General features: G+C 42.4%; 1 protein-coding gene across 1 annotated transcript; it reads right to left on the bottom strand.

The window, feature by feature from the left end:
* Positions 1 to 9,976: 9,976 nt before the first annotated feature.
* tnfaip3 (tumor necrosis factor, alpha-induced protein 3) lies at positions 9,977 to 21,442 on the bottom strand. Its single transcript, XM_079842937.1, has 9 exons — positions 21,183 to 21,442; positions 20,048 to 20,384; positions 14,111 to 14,301; positions 13,853 to 13,994; positions 13,596 to 13,766; positions 13,326 to 13,506; positions 12,307 to 13,208; positions 11,958 to 12,157; positions 9,977 to 11,864 (listed from the first exon to the last, which is right to left on the bottom strand). The coding sequence occupies exons 2-9, from the start codon at positions 20,352 to 20,354 to the stop codon at positions 11,604 to 11,606; spliced, it is 2,355 nt and encodes a 784-aa protein (XP_079699063.1). The 5' UTR covers positions 20,355 to 20,384; positions 21,183 to 21,442; the 3' UTR covers positions 9,977 to 11,603.
* Positions 21,443 to 21,649: the final 207 nt, after the last annotated feature.

Raw genomic sequence — 21,649 nt, 5'->3', positions numbered from 1 at the left:
GGACATCACTTATGCTTACTGATTAGACAATAATTCCCTTATTAATGATTTTCCATGTTATCTGATTAGCAAGGTGGAAATAAGAAAGTATATAATTGTAACAAAAGGTTATTGTAAATATAAAAGTATGACATTATATAGCTAAATATATATATATAATATGACCTAACACCTCAAGACAGTTTTAGGATGTGTTATTTTATTATCATTGAGATACTATTTCTAGTTATTTTTAAATAATAATTATATATATATATATATATATATATATATATATATATATATATATATATATATATATATATATATATATATATATATATATATATATATATTCAGGAAAATCAATGTAATATATTTTTATTTAATAATATTTTTTGATAATTTTTTTGAATTTTGAGGGAATTTAATGATACCAAGCAATATTTAAAAACTTTTTTTCAGAGCTATTTTTCTCTAAAATTAATATTATTTAAAAAAAACATTTCAATAAATGTTTCAGATTAAAATAGAGTGAAGGCCTTTAAAATATCCGAATCACATCCATGAGTTTGTGTGTGTGTGTGCGACAAAAGTCACCAAGTGTCATCCCATTCCGATAAAGCAAAAATTCTAATAAAACAAACTCAAATGTAATTTACTAAAGGTTCTGACCAAATGTTAACCGCTGCAGTCTACTTAAGATATTTAATTAATTTAAAAGATATAAAATATTGAAAATTACATAATAATATAAAAAATATAAACTGGCTCATAAAGACTTCACCAACCTTCCGTTCTCTCTCTTGAATCCAACACAGAAGTGACTTAAACTGCAGTTCATCGACTGGCCACTAGAGACAGGCTCCAGAAGGGAGTCAATGTCATAGACCCTCCATGTTAAAATGGCTAACTTTACAGCAGAAAAATACATGTTTAGAGGCTGTGCTTTTGATCTATCCGGCTAATTTTGCCCTTCATGACAACTGTGAGGGGGTGAATTATTTTATAACTCATCCGTTTAAATTATGTTAAGCCTTAAAGATCTGCACAATTGTGACAGGTGGATTGACACTATGGTCAAGCTAGGTGGGCGTGTTTTAGCAACCAGGCACCTCAGCAAGCTCCACCCACATCCCGCCCCTTTGCCCATTTTCAGTTATCCGGGATTGACATGCGGGGACGCGCTGCCAAGATGGCGACGGCAGGCTCTGCCCACTTCAGGCTTCAAAACTGCTCTTCAGAAAGCTACGGGTGACGTCACGGACACTACATCAATGGTTTTATAGTCTATGGACTTCACTTGTTTCATTACTGGATGAATCAGCGTTTTTGAACGAATCTCTTGAATGAATGATTCAATGACAAATACATTTTTTAACCGTCACTTGTCGCCACCTACTGGCGTAACCAAATTAAGTCGTTATGTAACTATACAACTGTTATACAACTGTCAAAAGGTGATTTACTCTATTCTTATTGCTACTCTAGACATTAGTGTTTATATTCAAACTATAAACTTTGGTACCACTTTATTTACACGTTACATGTAGTTACTATAGTAATAACAGTAAATTAAGCATAATTACACGCAACTAACCCTAAACCAACCCCTATTCCTAACCCAAACCCTATAGTAAGAACATGTAGTTAATTAGTAATACTTAATTTCACTATAACACGGACATCTTAAAATAAAGCGTAACCTAAACTTTTATCCCAGTACTTATGTGATAATATGAACATTTGTGTCTTTTATACATGACAACTGCTCTCGCTGGATCGACGGCAGCACCAAAACAGATCTGAATGTGATCGTACTGTGATCGCTGTCAAGGAATGAGATCGCGTGGGTGTTTGAATTCAAATGGCCATCTTTTATAATCTGACAAGCCAGACCCACAACAGGATGTTGTGGCTTCCTTTCTTAAGAATGACTTCAGAGCCGTTCTTTGTTCTTTTCTCAAAGAAAAGCTTAACTCCAAGTCTTCCAGAGTCGCGGCCAAAGCCGATTGGAAAGACCACTGTTCGCCAGCTTCTTTGTTTACAGTAGCGCGGAACCGTCGCAACTCTGCCGCCATTATGTTAAGCCCGCCCACCGACTCTATACACGATGTGATTGTCCTGACCAGAGTTTGGTTTTTCCAGCTCGCAAGCCAACGGAGAGTTGCTAGACGACCCTGGCTGCCAATTACATCGCTGCCGCTAGGGTGCACCTAGATTTCTAGGCTACATCTTTTACTCATTAAAGGCACAATATGTAAGAATTTTGTGATCAAAATATAAAACAAACCCCCACTAGAATGGTGTTATATATATTTTGTTGACTTGTGTACTTACATTATCACAAATGTTTCCAAGAATATTTGCGTAAATCCAGTGAAATAAGCGGTGAAATAAAAAATCCAGTGAAATAATTTTAACCAGGACACGGACCGTGTGTCGCCTATCAATGACATCATACCCGTGTTACCCTCCGGTTTTATTTTGTAGAAACCATGGAAACACCAAAGACGCTTTAATATTTGATGTGTTTTATTAGACAGGAGAGCAACTGTTTGGACATTCATGGACAGAAACTAATCATTGTTCTCCAGCTCAACACAGTTAGTCTTATTGTTTAAATCTGGTGTTCTTGTTTTACCGCCTAATATTGATCTCTTATAGTGTGAACAAGTGTCTCATAGCAGCGCAGAGCGAACGCACAGAGTCGCATTATAACATCACTTTAACACACTCAAATGTGTGTAATTTGATAAACAGAGCTGCGTTATCTCACACACACACACACGAGTGGAAGAAGCGGAAGCGCTCGTCTGCGCCAAATCAAGTCATCAAGACACGCCTTTGTTTTGAATAAGCGATGAAAAATTACGTGAATTGACTCTTCGCGCAGCTCTAATATAGGATATATTCTGTTTTAAAATGCTTAAATGTTGTTATAGTTATTTCAGTACATCGTTAAAAGAAATAAAAATGAGAAATGTTGCATTGGCAATCATCTGAAATAATATAAGTTTGGATTTTTTTTATGGTTTTAGTTAACAATAACAACCCTGGTTTTAGGACAAGTACAAGCTACTGACGCGCAGCTCACAAGCTCCCGAATGCAGCTCAATATTTGACGTTCTTCTGACCAAAACATTTAGTGCACTGGAACTGCTAACAAGAATGCTCAAGTTGTGACACAGAATCAGGTTGTGTAGGCTGTGCACATTTTATGTCGAGCTTGTCACTTTGCATAGCATGCTATTTTCAGAGAGCCGCACTACAGGTTATGCGTTAACTTTCCGCCCACACTGCATCGGTCCCTTCCCCCGCACCACTGAAATGTCACCTCTTCCCCACACCAAATATCCCCTCCCTCTCTCATACACTCTTTCCTTCCAGCTGTGAGTCACTAGAGTTCTTGGGGGGGTTTGGGGGTTGCCTACTTCTCGAGCAATTTGAGTGTGGGCCACTGAAACGGCTGCGAGTTGACTCTCACAATCACATTATTAGAAAGAGCCACAAAGTTTTAAGCAGTCAAAAAAAGACAAAGATAGCGATGTTGTAACTCACAACCACAAAACTTCCTGTGATGGAATAGCACAGTTCTAGTGGCACAAAATTCACCTTGAGTTTTACCAGCCTCTATATTTAGACTCAGTCAAAAATGACACCATTAATACAGAGGTATTAAAATAAATGATTTTTTTCTCAACACAACACTAAATGGAGACTGAAAATATCAAACAACACAATGTTTCACAATAATTATCATTTGGCATCAGAATTCGGAAATAAGTATATGTTTCTGTTTCATTCCTCTTGATGGTAAGAGGCGGAGCAATGGACTAGTGGACTTTTTTAAGCTTTATAATAGCTGAGGCATCTTATTGTATGTATTGCATTATGATTCTAATGGACTTCCCCATCTGAAGTGTGATTCCAATCCAATGGGAGCATGCATGTTCAGTTCAAAAGGCACTGCGAACGGCATAGGGAATAAGGCAACGTCGATACATCACTTTCTAGAAATTAGAGAGGGAAATTTACTCACCAGTCATTGTGCACAACTGCTATACTTAAAGTCCATAATATTACTTTTGGGGTTTGCTAGAATATATGCACATGATAAGTTCATAAAACATTATTTTTCTCATACTGCAGCACCTCTTTTCACCCTCTGCTTTAGTTCATATCTCTTTAATGCCCACCTTTCCAAAAAACATACTCTGCTGTGATTGGTCAGCTGGCCCAGTCTGATTTGTCAACCAATTAGAGTGCATGTCAGAAATGTAGCGCTCCTTAACATTTTAGGCTTTCAGCTCCCGAGGCTTCATGAGCAGCTGTAAACAGCTTATATCTAATGCAACTATGGTGTCAATATTGGAAGCCCGGCAGCAAAAGAACAGACATAGCGAAATCCTCCTTTACCTAGCGAAATCACATGCAAATGTGTGTAATGGGCGTGGGCCAGAAAGAGCTGTGCGTGAAAACCTCACTCAAACCTCAAGAGGCGCTAGCGTTGTTAGCACGCCCTCCTCCCACGCCGGAGAACCCGGTTTGAATTCTGATCAGAGCGGGTCGAGTAGGACTGGTTATATTTGGTGCCGTGACCCGGATGGGAGTGAAGTTTAGGGGTGTGAGTGTAATGGACGTAGGCCAGTAATAGCTGTGCGTGTAAACCTCACTTCTCTGGCCTCTGGCTGCGGTTTTAGCGCCCTTGTTAGCGCACCCGCCTCCCACGCCGGAGACACTGATCCTAATCCCACTCGGAGCGGGTCAAGTAGGACCAGTTACATGTGGAACATGATGACATAACGCTTCGGTTACTTACGTAACCTCGGTTCCCTGAGAATTTCCTTTCCTCGAGATTTTGAAGCAATTTTTATTCTAAAAATACCATGTAAAACACAGTGCATCTGCACAGCTCTCAGCAGGAAGCAGCTGCGTGCTGATTGGCTGTGCCGCTGCTACTGCAGGAACCTATGGCGAGACCATATCAGGTCCCTCTAATATTCCCGCCACAAGGGGCAGCAGAATTTGCATAGCCAAGGGTATAAAAGACCCTGTCTCTCCAGGGTCGTCAGGTTAAATCGACTGAAGCGACTCCCTGAGCAAGCGAAGCACGGCAAGCAAACGCAATACTTGTTCCCTCTTCTCAGGGAACCGAGCTTACGTAAGTAACCGAAGCGTTCCCTTTCGAGAGTACAAATACTTAACCCAGACCGGACTATCGGGCCATAAGGGGTTAATATGTATTATAGGGCGAGAAGCCCAGCCTGTAAGACAGGGACATCCAAATTATAAAATCTGATAAATGTGGACGGGGAGGCCCAGCTTGCCGCCGCACAGATATCATTCAGTGAAATGCCAGTAGACCAAGCCCACGACGAGGCCTTGCCTCTAGTAGAATGGACTTTGATGCCTATAGGGCAGCTGAGATATTTGGACTCATAAGCCAGCGAGATAGCATCCATTATCCATCGTGACAAGGTCTGCTTTGTAACCGCGCACCCGCGAGTGCGGCCGCCAAAGCACACAAAGGTATGTTCAGTTTACCTGTAACCTGTGCTCTGAACGGAGTTGAAAGCACTTTAGGTACATATCCATGTCTTGGTTTGAGGACGACTTTAGAGTCGTTTGGCCCAAATTCCAGACAAGAGACGCTCACTGAGAGCGCGTGCAGATCACCCACTCGCTTAACTGATGCGATCGCTAGCAGAAAAGCGGTCTGAGTGATAGGAGCTTTAAGCTCACCAAATGCAGAGGCTCGAATGTTGAGCCTTTCATAGCATCCAGGACCGTGGCCCAAGCATTTAAAATGGTTGAGAAGCCAAGATCTGTGGTTCAATAACTGTATCTCTGACTGAGCTATTATGAGCCAGTCATCGAGATAGTTGAGAATTCTCATTCCCCGAAGCCTCAGCGGGGTTAGCGCTGCTTCCATGCACTTCGTAAACGTGGGGGGAGCCAGAGATAGACCAAAGGGTAACACCCTGTATTGGTACACTTTCCCCTCGAAGGCGAATCTCGAGAATGGCCTGCGATGGGGGGCTATTTGTATGTGGAAAAAGGCATCCTCTAGATCCACAGTGAAAAACCAATCTCCCGGGCGAATGTGCGTGAGGTTTTGTTTCATTTTCAACATTTTGAACGGGCGCTTCATAAGGGCCTTGTTCAGATGTCTGAGATCTAGAATGGCCTGAGACCACCGCCCTTCTTTTGGTACAAGGAAGTAGCGACTGTAAAAGCCTGACTCGCTCTGTGAGGGGTGCACGGTTTCCACCGCTCCCTTTATTAACAGTTTTGATATTTCGGTTCGAAGCATGTGACTCATGTCGCTTCTCACCGCTGTCTCTACCACAGTGCGAAAGCACGGTGGTCTGCGAGCGAACTGTAGCAAGTAACCTTGTTATTATGTTCAACAACCATGTCGAAATGCCGGAAATAGCCTGCCAGGCCTCGGTTTGCGAAGCCAGGGGTTGAATTAATTTGTGGGGTGGGTCACTGAGTAACAGGGACCTGTTAGCCCGGTTGCATTCTGCTAGTAGCACTGTGAGAGGCAGCGTGCACTGAATGGCGGCGCACGCTTTATTTGGGTCGCCGTGGAAGTGTCGCTTACCAAGGAGATTGTGTTTGTGTACAGGAGAGCACGTTTGCTCACGGGCTCGTAGACTGTGGGAATAATGTTCCCAGCCGCTTGAGTGCAGGGGGCTGGAGAACGCAGATTAGCGGGCGAACGCTTTATTTGTGTTGTCGGGGAAATGGTGCTTGTGTACAGGCGAGCGCGTTAGTTTACGGGCTCGTCGATTGTGGGAATAATGTTTCCAGCCGCCTGGGTGCAGGGAGCTAGGGGACATAGGGAAGTGCTTGAGTGTAGGGGTACAACTTTGATGTTGGCACACTGCCTACAGATGAACTCGTAACACTGTGTAGGATAGTGTTACTGTAAAGTGGACGCATTCTTGCAGATTAGTCCACGTGCACACTAGCGGCAGGGCTCTGGCAGTCATGGATAGCGCGTGCTCTGCCTAGCCACTAGAAAAAGCTCTGATTCATTGTAAATAATGTGTTGTGTCACTTACATTAGAGTACTCGCGGCGTACGCCGGCGAGCGAGTTCACAGAGGTAAACGCATAACAGCGTTAGTGTGCAACCGAGCATGTTTGACCACAGGCTAGTTAATTGCAATATTACATCTCCAGTCACCTGAACTAAGGGAACTGGGAGAATATCAGGTTTATTGAGAGATTTTGTGGCACTGAATTAACAGTGCTTGTGCAGGAGTGCACACTATGTAGTGGACACATAACCTACAGTGTTGAACCACTCCAGCCGCCTAAATAGAGGGGACTGGGAGAAGTGATATTGTGAAAAAAGGGTGCAGGCGCTATCAGTGCGGCAGAAGCGAGAGAAGAGGAGAGCTCCGTATGTCCGTGGCTTTATTTAGAGCGGCGGAAGACTAACGCTCTCTGTCCGCGGCGCATCACACATGCGGCGGACGCGAGAGAAGAGAGGTGGAGAACTAGTAAGCTCTTAGAAGTGGCATTGCCAGCAACGCACACACACACACACACACACACACATACACAGTATAAAGGATATTTTACTCTCGAAAGGGAACTAAATCACGGAAATAATGGCAGGACTAAAAACAACATTTCAGGCAAGTGTTTTCTGTTAGAGGAAGCATCTCTCCCTTTTGCATGGATTTTGTGCTTAATAACTTTGCAGATTGTTCACATGCACAAACAGGAACATTACAAACTAAAAGAAAAGTAAGATAGAAAAGCATAATAGGCTCATTGGTAGAGACTCAAAGACTTGAAATTAGTGGGTCAGATAATGGAAACATCTAAAATGTGCAGTTGATGTGCCTCCAGAAACAGTGTTGGGAGCAACATGGAATTTACACGGACACCCTGTTGAGGTACATCACTGATACAGGCCGTAGATCATACTGTATCAATCTACTGGCACTATGAGCAGTTTACCCAGTGCTACATTATTTCTTGACAGTCCTAGCTTGTTAGGTCTGACACACCTTGGCAGTTTTCCGCCTGAACCATAAAGTTGGCACAAAGAACCTTCGGTTCTTATTACTGACTTCCAGGAGGGAAGTGTCTTTACCTGGTGTCTACCATGACTCATTGAGAGTGGTACCTCTGGGGTCATACAATCAGGTGGCGGATACTTGCATGTAAACCTCACTCCCCTGGCCTCAAGAGGCATGCCAGCGAGTGACTTTAGCCGCTGTAGTCTTTAGTGTCCTTGTTAGTGCATCCGCTCTGAGCGGGACGATTTGGTGCCATGACCCGGATGGGAGTGAAGTTTAAGGGTGTGTGTGTAACGAATGTAGGCCAGTAAGAGCTGTGTGTGTAAACCTCACTCCCATGCCTGCAAGAGATACGCTAGTGGCTGCCGTCTTTAGCGTACGTCCTTGTTAATGCGCCCGCTTCCCATGCTGGAGATGCCGGTCTGAGTCCCGAGTCCCGCTTGGTGTTATAAATGGAGTAGGACCGATTACATTTGGTGCGGTGACCCAGATGCGAGTGAGGTTTAAGGGGGAGTGTGTAACGAATGTAGGCCAGTAAGAGCTGTGTGTGTAAACCTCACTCCCATGGCCGCAAAAGACACGCTAGCTGCTGCGGTCTTTAGTGCCCTTGTTAGCACACCCACTTCCCATGCTGCAGATGCCGTTTTGAGTCCCGCTTGGTGCGGGTCGAGTAGGACCGATTACATTTGGTGCCGTGACCCAGATGGGAGTGAGGTTTAAGGGGGCATGTGTAAAGAACATAGGCCAGTAAGAGCTGTGTGTGTAAACCTCACTCCCATGGCCGCAAGAGACATGCTAGCTGCGGTCTTTAGTGCCCTTGTTAGCGTGCCTGCCTCCCATGCTGATTTGAGTCCCTCTCAGAGCGGGTCGAGTAGGAACAGTTACATTTGGTGCCGTGACCTGGATAGGAGTGAGGTTTAGAGGGGTGACTGTAACGGACGTATGCCAGTAAGAGCTGGCCTCATGATGTGAGCTTGCAGCTGCGGTCTTTAGCGCCCTTGTTAGTGTGCCCGCCGAGACTCGGAGCGGGTCGAGTAAGACCAGTTACATACATAGAACCTTCATGTGCAAGCAGAAGAACCTTTGTAGAACCTCAAATGATCCGCCAGGAAAGCCACAGTTCTCTTCAGCCATCCATTTCAGCTTCCCCCCAGGGATGACCATGTCTTTCAGGTTTCGGGTGGTTGTGTTTGGACCATGGATTCAACCCTTTTCTAATGGATTGCGAACTTGCAGTTGGGCACACCATTACCAGGGCCAGAGCTATCAACACATGGCAAGTCTATGTCTCCTGTTATAAACCTTTCCCTTCATGGAATAAATCCTACACTTCAATTTTGTGGATGTTGACAGCAGCCCTTATGTAGAGATCTCAATTGTCACTCCAATAGACCATTTTTAGTGACACAGGCTGCCTTCTAAGTGGTTTTCTTGGCCGATATCTGCACTGCTGCCACCTGGGATTCTCTTTGGCTGGTTTTACAAGGTCAACTCTGCAGTTTATCTGGAGCAGCCTTGACTACTTTTTCAGGTGAACGTGGAGGAATGAAAGAGGACACTAGTTGTGTAACATGACTCTATGATTTTCGGATAGCTGCCAAAGTTTGTTTTCTTTGGACAGTAATCCTCACAGCTCAGCCCATGTCATTATATGACTTTGTATTCTTTCAACCTGTGAGGAACTCTGCGATCAACCACTAGCACATAGCGCCGCCTCTAGTGGTCATCAGGAATTCACCCAACCACAGTTACCTAACTAGTTTTTTTAGTGGAATCCATTGGCATGGTAACGTTGTTTTGCTACCAATACAAATGTTACTTTATTAATACATAATACAATTGCGTGTCACTAACCGATGCACTGTTTAATGAGCACTTTCAAGTGCTTCCTGTTTTAACATGCATTTCAAGCTGATTAAGGTAAACAGACACAGGAAACTGGTTTATGTTTTTCTATTAAAAATAATTTATTCCAGGACCACATATAAATAATTCTCCAAACACATTACAGATAATATTTGCTTTGAATAAATACCAAACAAACCAAAAAACAAGGCTTTTCATACGATATTCTATATGAAAGGTTGCACAAAAATTCTATCTTGTCATCTATATTCCTCTAGGTCTATAACTGGAATGTCACTATGTACTGTAAGTCAGGAGTACCGTTCCTAATTCCAGAGCAGCTTATTAAGTATTGTGCAAGTTTGTGATGATCTGACTGAGCAGATCCAGTAGTTGAAGAGTAGACACTCTTACATTTTTTGATTTAACTGCAAATTGTTCTGTGTATCATTTATCCAAAGCACATTTCTGTATAGGCCCACATGTATCTAATTCTCAAGTAGACAAAGCTAAATGTGCTTGCACAATATTGGACTTCAAAGATGGGAATGTTTAACACAGACAGTTATTTCTGTATAAATGATGCCACAGGAGCTAACTCTATCTTTTCGCTTTACGTCTTTGCAGATATTTCGGAAATATTCAAATAGAGAATGTCAGTTTGTGCATACTAAACATATGCAAAGAATAGACTGAGGCATTGTGTGTTTAAAGGAGAGTAGTGCAACCAAAAGAATGTGGCTGGGCAAAAACAGCAAACAGGGAATTCACAGATCTAGGAGAGGCGTTTCCCACTTAGGTGTGTTTATATTTGGACTGATTTGTTTTCACCTAGCTGTTTATCCCGACAGGAATTTCAGACATCTCAAAACTTTTTAGTTTTTTGCCACGGCCAGTCCCTTCAGCTGAGTTTAATTTCATCAGCTCTAGACATCGGGGAGGTGTCAAGTATCTGGTTTTCATTGCACTTAAGGAATTTTTCAGCCACAGAAAAATGAACATATCCATTCAATAGAACAGACCAAGTCATATGAAGTTTAGCAAGGCAAGCAAAAGTGAAAAATAGTTTCAAGAGCAAGAAGGACTTGCGAAAAAGTGATCAAATGGTAAACAAAAACATTCTCAAAGGCAACAGATCCATACTGCTTGCAGACATCAAATGGTGCAGCAGGAAATGAAATTCGAGCTCTGCTTAGCGAGCTCTCATTGGCACTTAACCTACATTTTATGAATAAACTATCAAATGCTGTCCTTCGGTGGTCTCTGCATACCCTGTACGTCTTATTCCTGTACTTCCAAAAGGCCTGTTGGCTTTCTGCAGACCACAGTGGCGATGTACATTGGCTTAGACTGATCTTTCGGTAAATTAACTTTGGTCAAATTTGTTGCTAAACTGTTCAAATCTTAGACATGCTCTCGTCAATTTTCTCGTCAAGAAAGTTTGCAATTAATTACCCTGTTCAATGCAAACGGCAGACGCCACGGGTGTGTGTACGTCATTGTGTATCATTAGTTTCTGTATGCTAGCATCACACGTCAGTCCTATACACATGATACAAATGACCAAAACTTCATTTGAGAGGTAATCACCAATTCTACAGCACCACCGGGTTCTTTAGGCCCTGCCCAAGATAGGTGGGGGATTCTGGGCAAAATGGTCCATGTGTAAGAGTGTTCACCAGCATGCACAAGAATGCCAGATGAACTAGGCCCTTTTGAACATTAAACTGTTTTGTCAGCCTCTGTAAATCTGCTTGAAGTGGTCACATTCGTTACAGTAGCCTTGCTTCTCTTGATTGGCGTAGTGATCGCAGCCCTGTGTCTTGCAGCGCTGTTTGCTTTTCTCTTTGGGCGCCTGGGCACGCCGACCCTCTCGCTGGCCGCGGCTGAGGCAGTCCGGGCAGAGGTCCGTGCAACCAGGGGAGAGGTTCTTACAGCCACTACGCCGACACTGCGCCTGGGTGAGCACCGGCGGTGGACGTGGTTTCGAGGCCCGCTGGACAGAGACAACAGAGCTTGTTGTTTTATCGGTTCTTCAACACTTAAGCAGAGCCAAACTTCCCCCACAACAGCAAATAAGGACACTTACCGTGACAAGAGGTGGGGATTGAGAGCCCCTGCTAGCAGCTTGGTTGAGTCTAGCACTCTGTTCCTTCACAAAGCACTTGTTGCAGTAACCCTCCAGCATGGCCTTTCCCTCGGCACCGCAGCCCTGACCCCGGCACCGCGGACAGTTCTGAAAACCCGCCTCGGACGTGTGCCTGGGCTGGACAATAGCAGGAGTGGCCTCTGTACAGACAAAACCAGCCAAAAAAGGCAAAAATTACATACTTGCTCCTGTGGTTGACTTTACAATGCCTATGAATTGCTTCCTGTAACAGGAAGTGGAGACATTATAACTGAGATGATATTTCTTGTTGCAGAATAGTTGCACTTACGGTGATTGGTCTGGTAGTCTAGATAACATATAGTGCAGAATCCCAGCTTCTCTGGCGTGCCGAAGAATTGGCAGCCGGAGCGTTTACACTGTCGGGCAGCAGGCGTCTGCCAGGTGTGGCCGGTGGTGCCAGTGCGCTCTGTCTCCCTATGCAATGCCCACACTGAGGCTTCTGTTGTAGGCTCCTGCTGCTGGGCATCCACCCTCTCGGAAACAGCAGTCCTCTGCATGCAGGGCGGGCAAAGACCATTAAATATCCTACAGACCTCCTGTCGACACATAACACACCTCTCGGTGTCCCTTTCTCGTTCTCTTTCGCTCTCCCTGTCCTTCTCTCGTTCCCGGCCGCCTGGCGCCCACTGACTGTGGCACCAGCCGTGAGAAGGGCCTTGCGGTGGGCCGTTGGCAGCGGGACGGTTTTGCCTCGCCGTAAAGCATCGTTCACAAAGCCCATCGTGCTCCACACTGAGTGTGAACAAGCATCCGGGTGTCTTGCACTTCATGGCATGAGTCTCACTGTAAAGGCTTAGGCTGGGGGCGGTAGGGGGTGCAGAACGCGGGCTAGGCAGGACGGAGCGCTCCAGCCTCCCTCGGCTCTCCGGGTCCGAGGATGTCGATTGATTTGAGCTGGAAATAGCCTCGGGCTTCCGACCCGCCTGCCGCTTCTCGAAGCACTCATGACAGTGGGGCTGAGTGTCCACTGAGACGTAGAAGGTACAGCGAGGTGTGGCACAGCGGATCTCAATGAGAGAGAGTTGGGAGACTGAGAAGGGAGGGGGACGCTGGGATTGGGGGGCCCATAAGGACTCCTTATCCTCTTGCCAGCGCTTATATTCATGGTTTACCAGTTGTAGGTAGTCCTCCATCAGGTTCATATCCTCAGGTAGGTTGCCTTCATCCAGTCTGATGAAGGAAGGATTCAAGGTTTAAAAAGGTACATGGCAAAGTGCCACAAATTTACAGGTTACACTGAGGAACTTAATCAGCAAGACTTCAACACAGAGTGTATTAAGCTCATACCTGGCTGCAGTGATAATCTGTGTGGGATCATAGCCCAGGCCAATGACAGGGATTTCTATAAGCATTAGGTAGTCTTTTAGCAACTTCTCCTTCTGTTGCTGCTCCTTTTCTGTCAGGAAGTGCACTCGAAGCTCCTCGAACCCTCCCCGTCCTGGGTTTATCAACGGCACCGCACGGATCTCTGAATGGGTCACAAAAAAAATCAAATATTCAAATACACTGGGACGACTAAGAGCACATTGAGGAGTAGAGCAAGCTCTAGTGACGTACCTGGGCCACTGTCTTTGATTGTGATCAGGGGTGCAAAGTGCTGAGAGTCATAGCCAAGCACTATGGGATATTTGTAGCATTCTCCTGGAGGCCAATGCAAAGGCAGGTATATGCCCCCCACATTGAGGGGTGAAAACGAGGAACCAGATTTCATACTTCTAAGTACTTGGTCTGTTGATAAATAAAAAAATGGTCATATATTATGGTCATGTTGATGTACTTGAGTGTGTTGGATTGCACCGGGAACGGATACATACCTGCAATAACAATAATTGGCCTCCGTAGAATATTTGAAAGCACAAAGATGTGGATATCCTCTAAAGAGTCAAACTGTAGGCCATTACTGCTGGACACAGGAGAGGCCATTTCTACAATCTTAACCCATTCCTCCTCCCAGTTCTGAGAAGCAAAAATTGCACATATCCATGAGTTCTATACTTGTTATATCAAAAGGACATGTTTGTGCCACACAAAGGGCAATTTTGCATTTTCGCTGTGAAGGTGGAAGTGCTTACCAAAGTGCTGTATCGCAGGCCAGTCTGGGTGAACTCCTGAGAGTGCAGTAGCTCTGTTTGAAAGCGCGTTCTAAAGTTACTAGTGTCTGTTTCCTTCAGCACTGCATAAAGAGCCTTTCGGAGCACCAGGTCCGTGTCCTGAACCCCTAGCAGATACTGAGAGGCTGCGTGAAGCAGGCAGTTCCCATCACCTAAATGAAAACAAACACAGATTATATCTCGGGGCTTGAGACTGTGCATGTTCTCGTGGTGCCATCAGGACATTATTTTCCTGAGGATCCAGAGTAATTAATCACAAATGGGCACTCGGTTTCTGCAAACATGGCAGCGAGTGGATGTCGTGAAGGATACCACACCTTCCACATGCATCATCACGCTTGCAGATAGGCTCACTTTTTTATTTGGCATAAAAGAAGAAGGTATTCACGCATTCACAAAAAGGCTATGAAACTTGCAGTTCCTGTTTGGACTTTCACAATCATCAAGATTGTCATAACATAGAGAGCCCTAACAACCATGCATTACATATAATTAGAAGAAAATGAAAACTACATATGTAACCCTTGCTTTGTTGTTGCATACGTTGACAGCAATCTCTTTTACACCTAAAGGTTATTTCAGCTGTATTCGTCAAGAACTAAGATTAAGGATGAGATAAAAGCAATACAGGGGATTTCCACCAGAGGTGTTAAAGCAGTTTAAAGATATCCGTTTCATCCAAACTCTGTGCGTTTTAAAACAGGACATGTGACCATCTTTGCAAAAGCAATTCAATCTCCTTCTCATAACACCCCAACAGCAATTCGGACTACTTGTAGTCTCAAAACTCGTACTTTTGCAAATCGATAACTTTACTGTAATCTTTGCACCTGGTAGTAACTTGAACACTCAAAGTGCATGCACTGCAGAGTTATACCCATGGCCTAGATTCTGTGTTCTTTCTGATGTTGTGCAACATGTGTGCTCAAATGCATTCGTACGCATTTGCATGCGCTTGTGTAAAACAGCCTGCGCACAACTGTGAGGAATTTCCCTAGTATGTGATTCTCTGATTAAGCACCGTAAGGGCTTCACTTCAACTTTTTCTTTCCCTTGACTCCTCTTGACACCAGAGCCATGATATAAAGCGTCTGGACTTTCCAGAGAGGAGGGGCGATGTTGAACAGGAATGTGCCTTGCCCATGCCATCTCTAGGGCCGATAAGGGAAGTCTGAACATATGATCTAGTTCCTGTTCTTTAAATTTGCACAAAGTTTGTGTCTGTACATGCTATCAACACAGAGACCAAAAGTTCCTAAGTAGAGGGAGGTTTTAACTGGTCTAGGGTTTATATATAGAAACTATTTGTATAGTGCATAATAGACTGTGTTTGGTTACACAAGACTAAGTTTCTGTATGAACTTCAACTCTAGGTAAAGAAAACGACAAATTCTACAAAAAGCATACTCTCATTAATGGATATGAATTGATAGTCCAACAAGCTTGCAAACTCAAAACTATCTAAAAGTAGTGCTGCTAACGTATAACCATACCTAACTTAACCACATTTTCCAGAAGCACTTTTCAAAACAAGTCGTTTTTCCAATAACAAATTTGCGGTTTTATGTCACACAGCAGATCTAGTTCAAAGTCTGCTTTCATTTAAGTGAAGCAATTAACTAGGACTTCATATCACAGAAAAATCACCAATGCACATTTGGTCTCAGACAAACCATACACATTTTTTATTAAATGTAATTGGCTAAATTTTGGCTAAATTAAACGTTTGAGTTACATATCCTAAATGCTTGTGCTTTTTGTTACTAGTTTGCAGTGTACATTGCCATCTTTCTCAGCTTGACTGTATTTAAACACGTTAATGTAAACATTGTGAAACTTGTCACTTGGGAAGTTACGGTTTGAAAGCAGCTTCCCCAACACAATGAAGAACAGAAAATGAACACACAAAACTTGGATACAAACAACATCTGCTATACAACCACATCCTTTTCAACACATTCAGCAACGATGGTCACAGGAGAAAAGTGTGGCCTCAAGGAAATGATTAAGCACTGAGTAAATATGATAAAATTGTCCAGTTCTCCGAATTTACCGTCATATGATCAGATGCACTATAGTGGCCCAAGCTCACACTTATTTAACTATATTTTTTTTTTTCTTCAGTTTTTTTGTCAATTAGTAACTGCAATGGGGTCTAATGGTAAATAAATACTATATTGTGAATATATAGTCAAACCAAAAATGATTCAGCCACAGATATAATGTTTCTCTAGTGTGTTCTGTAAGTGAGGAGAGCAAAATAAAGTAAACTGTGACATATCATACCCAAAAACTCCTCATACAGTGACTACCAGTGAAACTGATAATCATTTGTGAAATGATTCAGACACTTTGAGCTGAGCATGTTTTGCTGAAGTGTTTGTTCTTTAATTGCGAATGTGACCTTTGACTCCACAGACTGAACAAAATGAAGCATTGCTTGGTCATTGGTTGAGCTAAACTGGTATTATAATTGTGTTCTTAAATCTAACAGCGGATTGGTTGATTGTGATCCATTACATCCCTTTCTATCAAAGTTGTGACGATGAATTTTGGATGAATAAACTGTTATATTGTGAGAAAATGTTGAAGGTGTCTGAGGACATTTTGGTTTGACTGTATATAATATACAATAAATGAATCAATTGTAATCGATACAATTTCATGGTCCAAGGTTCATGGGTTTGATTCCCAGGGAATGCAAAAACTAATAATAATAAAAAATGCATCCCTTGAATGCAATGTAATTTGCTTTGGATGAATGCATAAATGTCAGACAAAAAAAAACAGACTATACCTTATTACGACCTTTATTTACGATTTAAAGTCATGCGCCCTCTAGCTGGCGTTAAAATAATGAGTGTCGTGTTACAAAAGGATGTATGACTGTCGTTACCAATCAAAATGCGTGTTCATTTAAATCCAATGTGTGGACTTTTTACCACCATTTGTCATATTTCCATTTAGCAAAAATCATTTTTATTATCAAGTACACCCACCCCTAAACCTACCCAGTGATTTATAGTGCATTTATAGGATCGAACCCACGATTGCATGATGTTGAATTTTGCAATGCTCTATCAACTGAGCTACGCAAAACCCGAAATATGACACAAATAAAAGGAAACAAAGCATTAAAATGAACGTGTCTTGTTGTCGATAAGGGCACAACATTAGTAAAAGCTCCTATGGGTCATATTTCAGGGAAGTGATAAATGACCTATAGAGGCGTATTGGTTGGAGGACATGTCGGTAAATGTACATAACACATCCTCAAACTTTACACACATCCTCTGCTTTAGTATTGACATCAGACTATTTGACTAAACCTGAAGATGCACTTTACAAATCAGTAAAAGACAAATCTACGGTTCATGCAATCATGTGTTCCCTGGGAGTTGGTGTATTTTTTAAATATTCCCACCAAAACAGGACAGAAAATAAGGAAAATACACGCGTTTTGAAGCGTAGAGGATCTAAAATGGCCATTGCGTCATTACATTTGAGCATTACATTTATTCCAGTTCCCCTCTATATTCTGTTACGGGATCATATCAGCACAATCTGTCTCAGACATGTTCCAGTCAAGCGCTTTCATAATAAAGGAAACTCCTGAAAAATCTGGGCTGTCCAGAAAAAAGCAAGAAATTTACCAGAATGCATGAACGAGAAACTGTCTCCACTACCAGTAAACTGGACGTGACAAAATGACATCTACTAACACAACTTACAAACAAACAACACTAGATTGATGGCTATTTCAGATGAACGTATAATGAGAAAATGAGATGCGTGTAGTCTCTGTTTACCTCATTTCAGTTACTGTAACTAGTGACTGTACAATGGAGCAACAATGGCAAGTACAGAGAAGTTTCCCTCGCAGCATTACTCATAAGAGAAGAGCAGCGCGACCTGACCCTGAGCTAGCAAGAGAAACATCAAGAGTCATACAGCGCTCACTGTGAGCCCAGCATCACGGCACGGCCCCTTAAATCAAACTGTGCTGGAGAATTACAGGGGGAAAAACATCCGCGTGACGGACAGCGCAGGATTTTCCCGTCTGCCACTTTTCTTTAAGTGGTCTAACGATGTAGCTTTTTTAATTTAATGGCAGATGTGGTATCTAGATAACGATAGCAAAGAGATGAATTACACCATGAGAGAAGTATCACTATCTTAATGTGTCTTGGTTACACTGTAATTAGACATTTAAGTACTGAGTAATATTAAGATTTAGGGGTTAGGTTTAATTGCATGTGATTATGCATAACTTATAGTTATTACTATATTAACTACATGTAACAATGACACGGTAAAATAAAGCGATACTCAACTGACACGATTATCAGCCCAAAAAATGGAAAATGCTGATATTTATAACATCCTTATTATATTTACAGTGTTGGGTGTAATGCTAGTATTTTAAGATGTCTTTGTTACACTCTAATTATACATTTAAGTACTTGAGTAAATTTAAGTAACTACATGCACTTACTATAGGGTTTGGTTTAGTTGCATATAATTATGCATAATTTATATTTATCACTATAGTAACTACATGTAACGTGTGTAACAATGACACTGCGAAATAAAGTGATTTAAGTACTAAGAAAATGTAAGTAACTACATGCACTTACTATAGGGTTAGGTTTAGTTGCATATAATTATGCATAACTTATAGTTATTACTATAGTAACTACATGTAACGTATGTAACAATGACACTGTGAAATAAAGTGTTACACTGTAATTATACATTTAAGTACTTGAGGAAATTTAAGTAACTACATGCACTTACTATAGGGTTTGGTTTTTGGCATGTAGTTATGCATAATTTATAGTTATAGTAACTACATGTAACACTGTAGTTAAAATAAAGTGTTACAGTGTAACTATATATTTAAGTACTGAGTAATATTAAGTAATTACGTGAACTTACTATAGGGTTAGGGTAGGATTTGGTTTAGTTGCATATAATTTGTGCATAACTTTTAGTTATTACTATAGTAACTACATGTAACGTATGTAAAAATGACACTGAAATAAAGTGTTACAGTGTAATTATACATTTAAGAACTGAGTATTATTAAGTAACAGCGTGAACTTACTATAGGGTTAGGGTTAGGTTTAGTTGCAAGTAATTATGCATAATATACTGTTGTTACTAATAAGTATATGTAACAAAAAGGACATAAAGTGTTACCGTAATTAATTATAGACTATAGGACAATTATATAAAAAACAATAGTGGATTTAACTTAAAAAAATATATGTCTAATGTTAAAAAGTATGTTTTAATGTAACCCTTTAAATGTGTTTGGTCAGTTCAAGAATAATTTATGCAATTTTATGTTATTTATTACTCATGTCTATCCTTGTAATGCAATACTTTTTGGTTTACACTTTATTTTAAGGTGTCTACACTAATTATAAGTACTGAGTAATATTAAGTAACTATGCTCTTACTATAGAGTTAGGGTTTGGATTTTGGCATGAAGTTATGCATAATGTATAGTTATTACTATAGTAACAAGGACAATGTAAAATAAAGTGTTACAGTGTAATTATACATAAGTACTGAGTAATATTAAGTAACTATGTGAGGTTTAGGGTTAGTTGCATGTAATTATGCATAACTTATAGTTATTACTATTGTAACGACATGTAACACGTGTAACAGTGAAACTGTAAAGTGTTACCTACTTTTTAGTGATTACTCTGTTGAATTATTAACTTTTTTAGGGTAACATACCCAACACTGAACATTTCACTATTAGAATTAAAGAGTTTAATTCGTTAATAGAAACCAACACAAGGAAACTTGAACGTCGCCGTTTCATTTGAGGGAAACTCGACACACCGTTTGCGCTCAAGCCGATAAAAATCACGGCATAGTTACCGTTGGTTCTCAGCGGCACCAGCTTCTTGACCTCACGGCACCAGTTCAACCTCTTCTCCTGCTCCAGCGAGCTTTGCATGGCCCGGTCCAAGATGGCCGCCTGGATGACCTCGCGGAAGGCCTGCGGGAACTGGCTCATTCGGATCATCTCCAGGGTGTAGCGATGCATGCTGCGCAGGTGATGGATCAGGCCGCTGCTGGCCGAAGGCTTGACCACGTCATTGGGCACCCGCTCTCTGATTTTCACGGCCTTCAGGAGGTTACTCACGAACAGGAACTTGGGCAGGAAGTTCTGGCCCTGAGACATGGCGATCTGGAGTGGGGAACCAATCTATCACTGCGAAAGAAGACATGAAACAAAAACACCATTGTCATGAGCGCTCAACCCACGAGCATGTGCTACAAATAAGAATTTCCCCTCCACCCTAAAGGTGAAGAACTGAAAGACTGATGGTGGCCCCTGAAAGCTGATGGTGTATTCCAGTCTCATGGTAAAGGGCTCTTGAGGTCAGAGGAGTGAAAGGCGAAGATCTTTACAAGTCCACCCCCACAATCAATTTTCCAAAACTATCAGAACAGGCGACAATAGATGGGTTCAGACACGCTGACTGGAAAATGCCATTGCCTGCAAGGGCACCGTGTATTTGTCTCAGCCGCCGAAGTTCTTTAGGGACAACTTATTCAGACAGTGAGTGTTCCCTTAAATAACTACCCCTCGCCAAATATATTCGTGGGGAAAGCGACAAGGCTGCGTCCACAAAGCACAGCGGGGACAATAGAGAGCGACGCGAGAAACATTGTAACATCAGTTGCCGACGTTCGAATTACGTAATTGACTTGACAGAACAGAAGCCGTTAGACAATGCAACACTGTAACACTCGAACGGAAGCGATGTGTCCCCATGGCAACAATGGAACGTTTTCTCCGTTTAACGTTCTTAATCGCTGATGATAAGAGACGTCTTCGCAAACAATGGCTGTCAAATCCGTGGCGTTCAAGACTGTATCCGTGCGTACAAGACAGCCCGCCGTTTGAGCGCGAGACAAAACGGGAGAAATCCAGCCCGCTTGCTTTAGGACAGAGTCTGGACGCGACATTAGAGAGGCGAGGGATGAAGCGGACTTGAACTCTTACCTGTTCAATATGTCGGTATCCACCAACAAAGCCCATAAGATGCTCTGGCTCCACTGCTACTTCACTCAGTCCACTTTAATCGTCCATCTCGCTTTAGGAGATCCACTGGGTTTTCACTGCTCGCGTCTAAAACACGCCAAAGTCTATGCGCTAGTTCAGACAGTACGATTGATACCAGTACATAAAAGCCAGTAGGGGATTTCCATAAGGTACTTTCCACTTTCACAACCCATTATGAGAGCCTCCTTTTCGTCTTCTCCGCTAGGGGGAGTGCGCGAGCGCGCTTACGTTACGTTCGAGTCGATGACGTAAAGCCTGACGCTTTGCTTTGCCACACCCATAGCTGGTAGTTAGGTGAGATATGGAAACATAACAACAGTGGAAGTCCCAGAATGTGCATTTTTATACGCGTGTACGTTCTGTAAAGAATGAATGTGCATTACAAGAAAGGACATCTTAGTCATAGG

This window comes from Gobio gobio (genome assembly GCF_949357685.1).
Source record: "Gobio gobio genome assembly, chromosome: 18".
Classification (NCBI taxonomy): domain Eukaryota; kingdom Metazoa; phylum Chordata; class Actinopteri; order Cypriniformes; family Gobionidae; genus Gobio; species Gobio gobio.
This window is presented reverse-complemented; position numbering and strand designations above follow the sequence as displayed.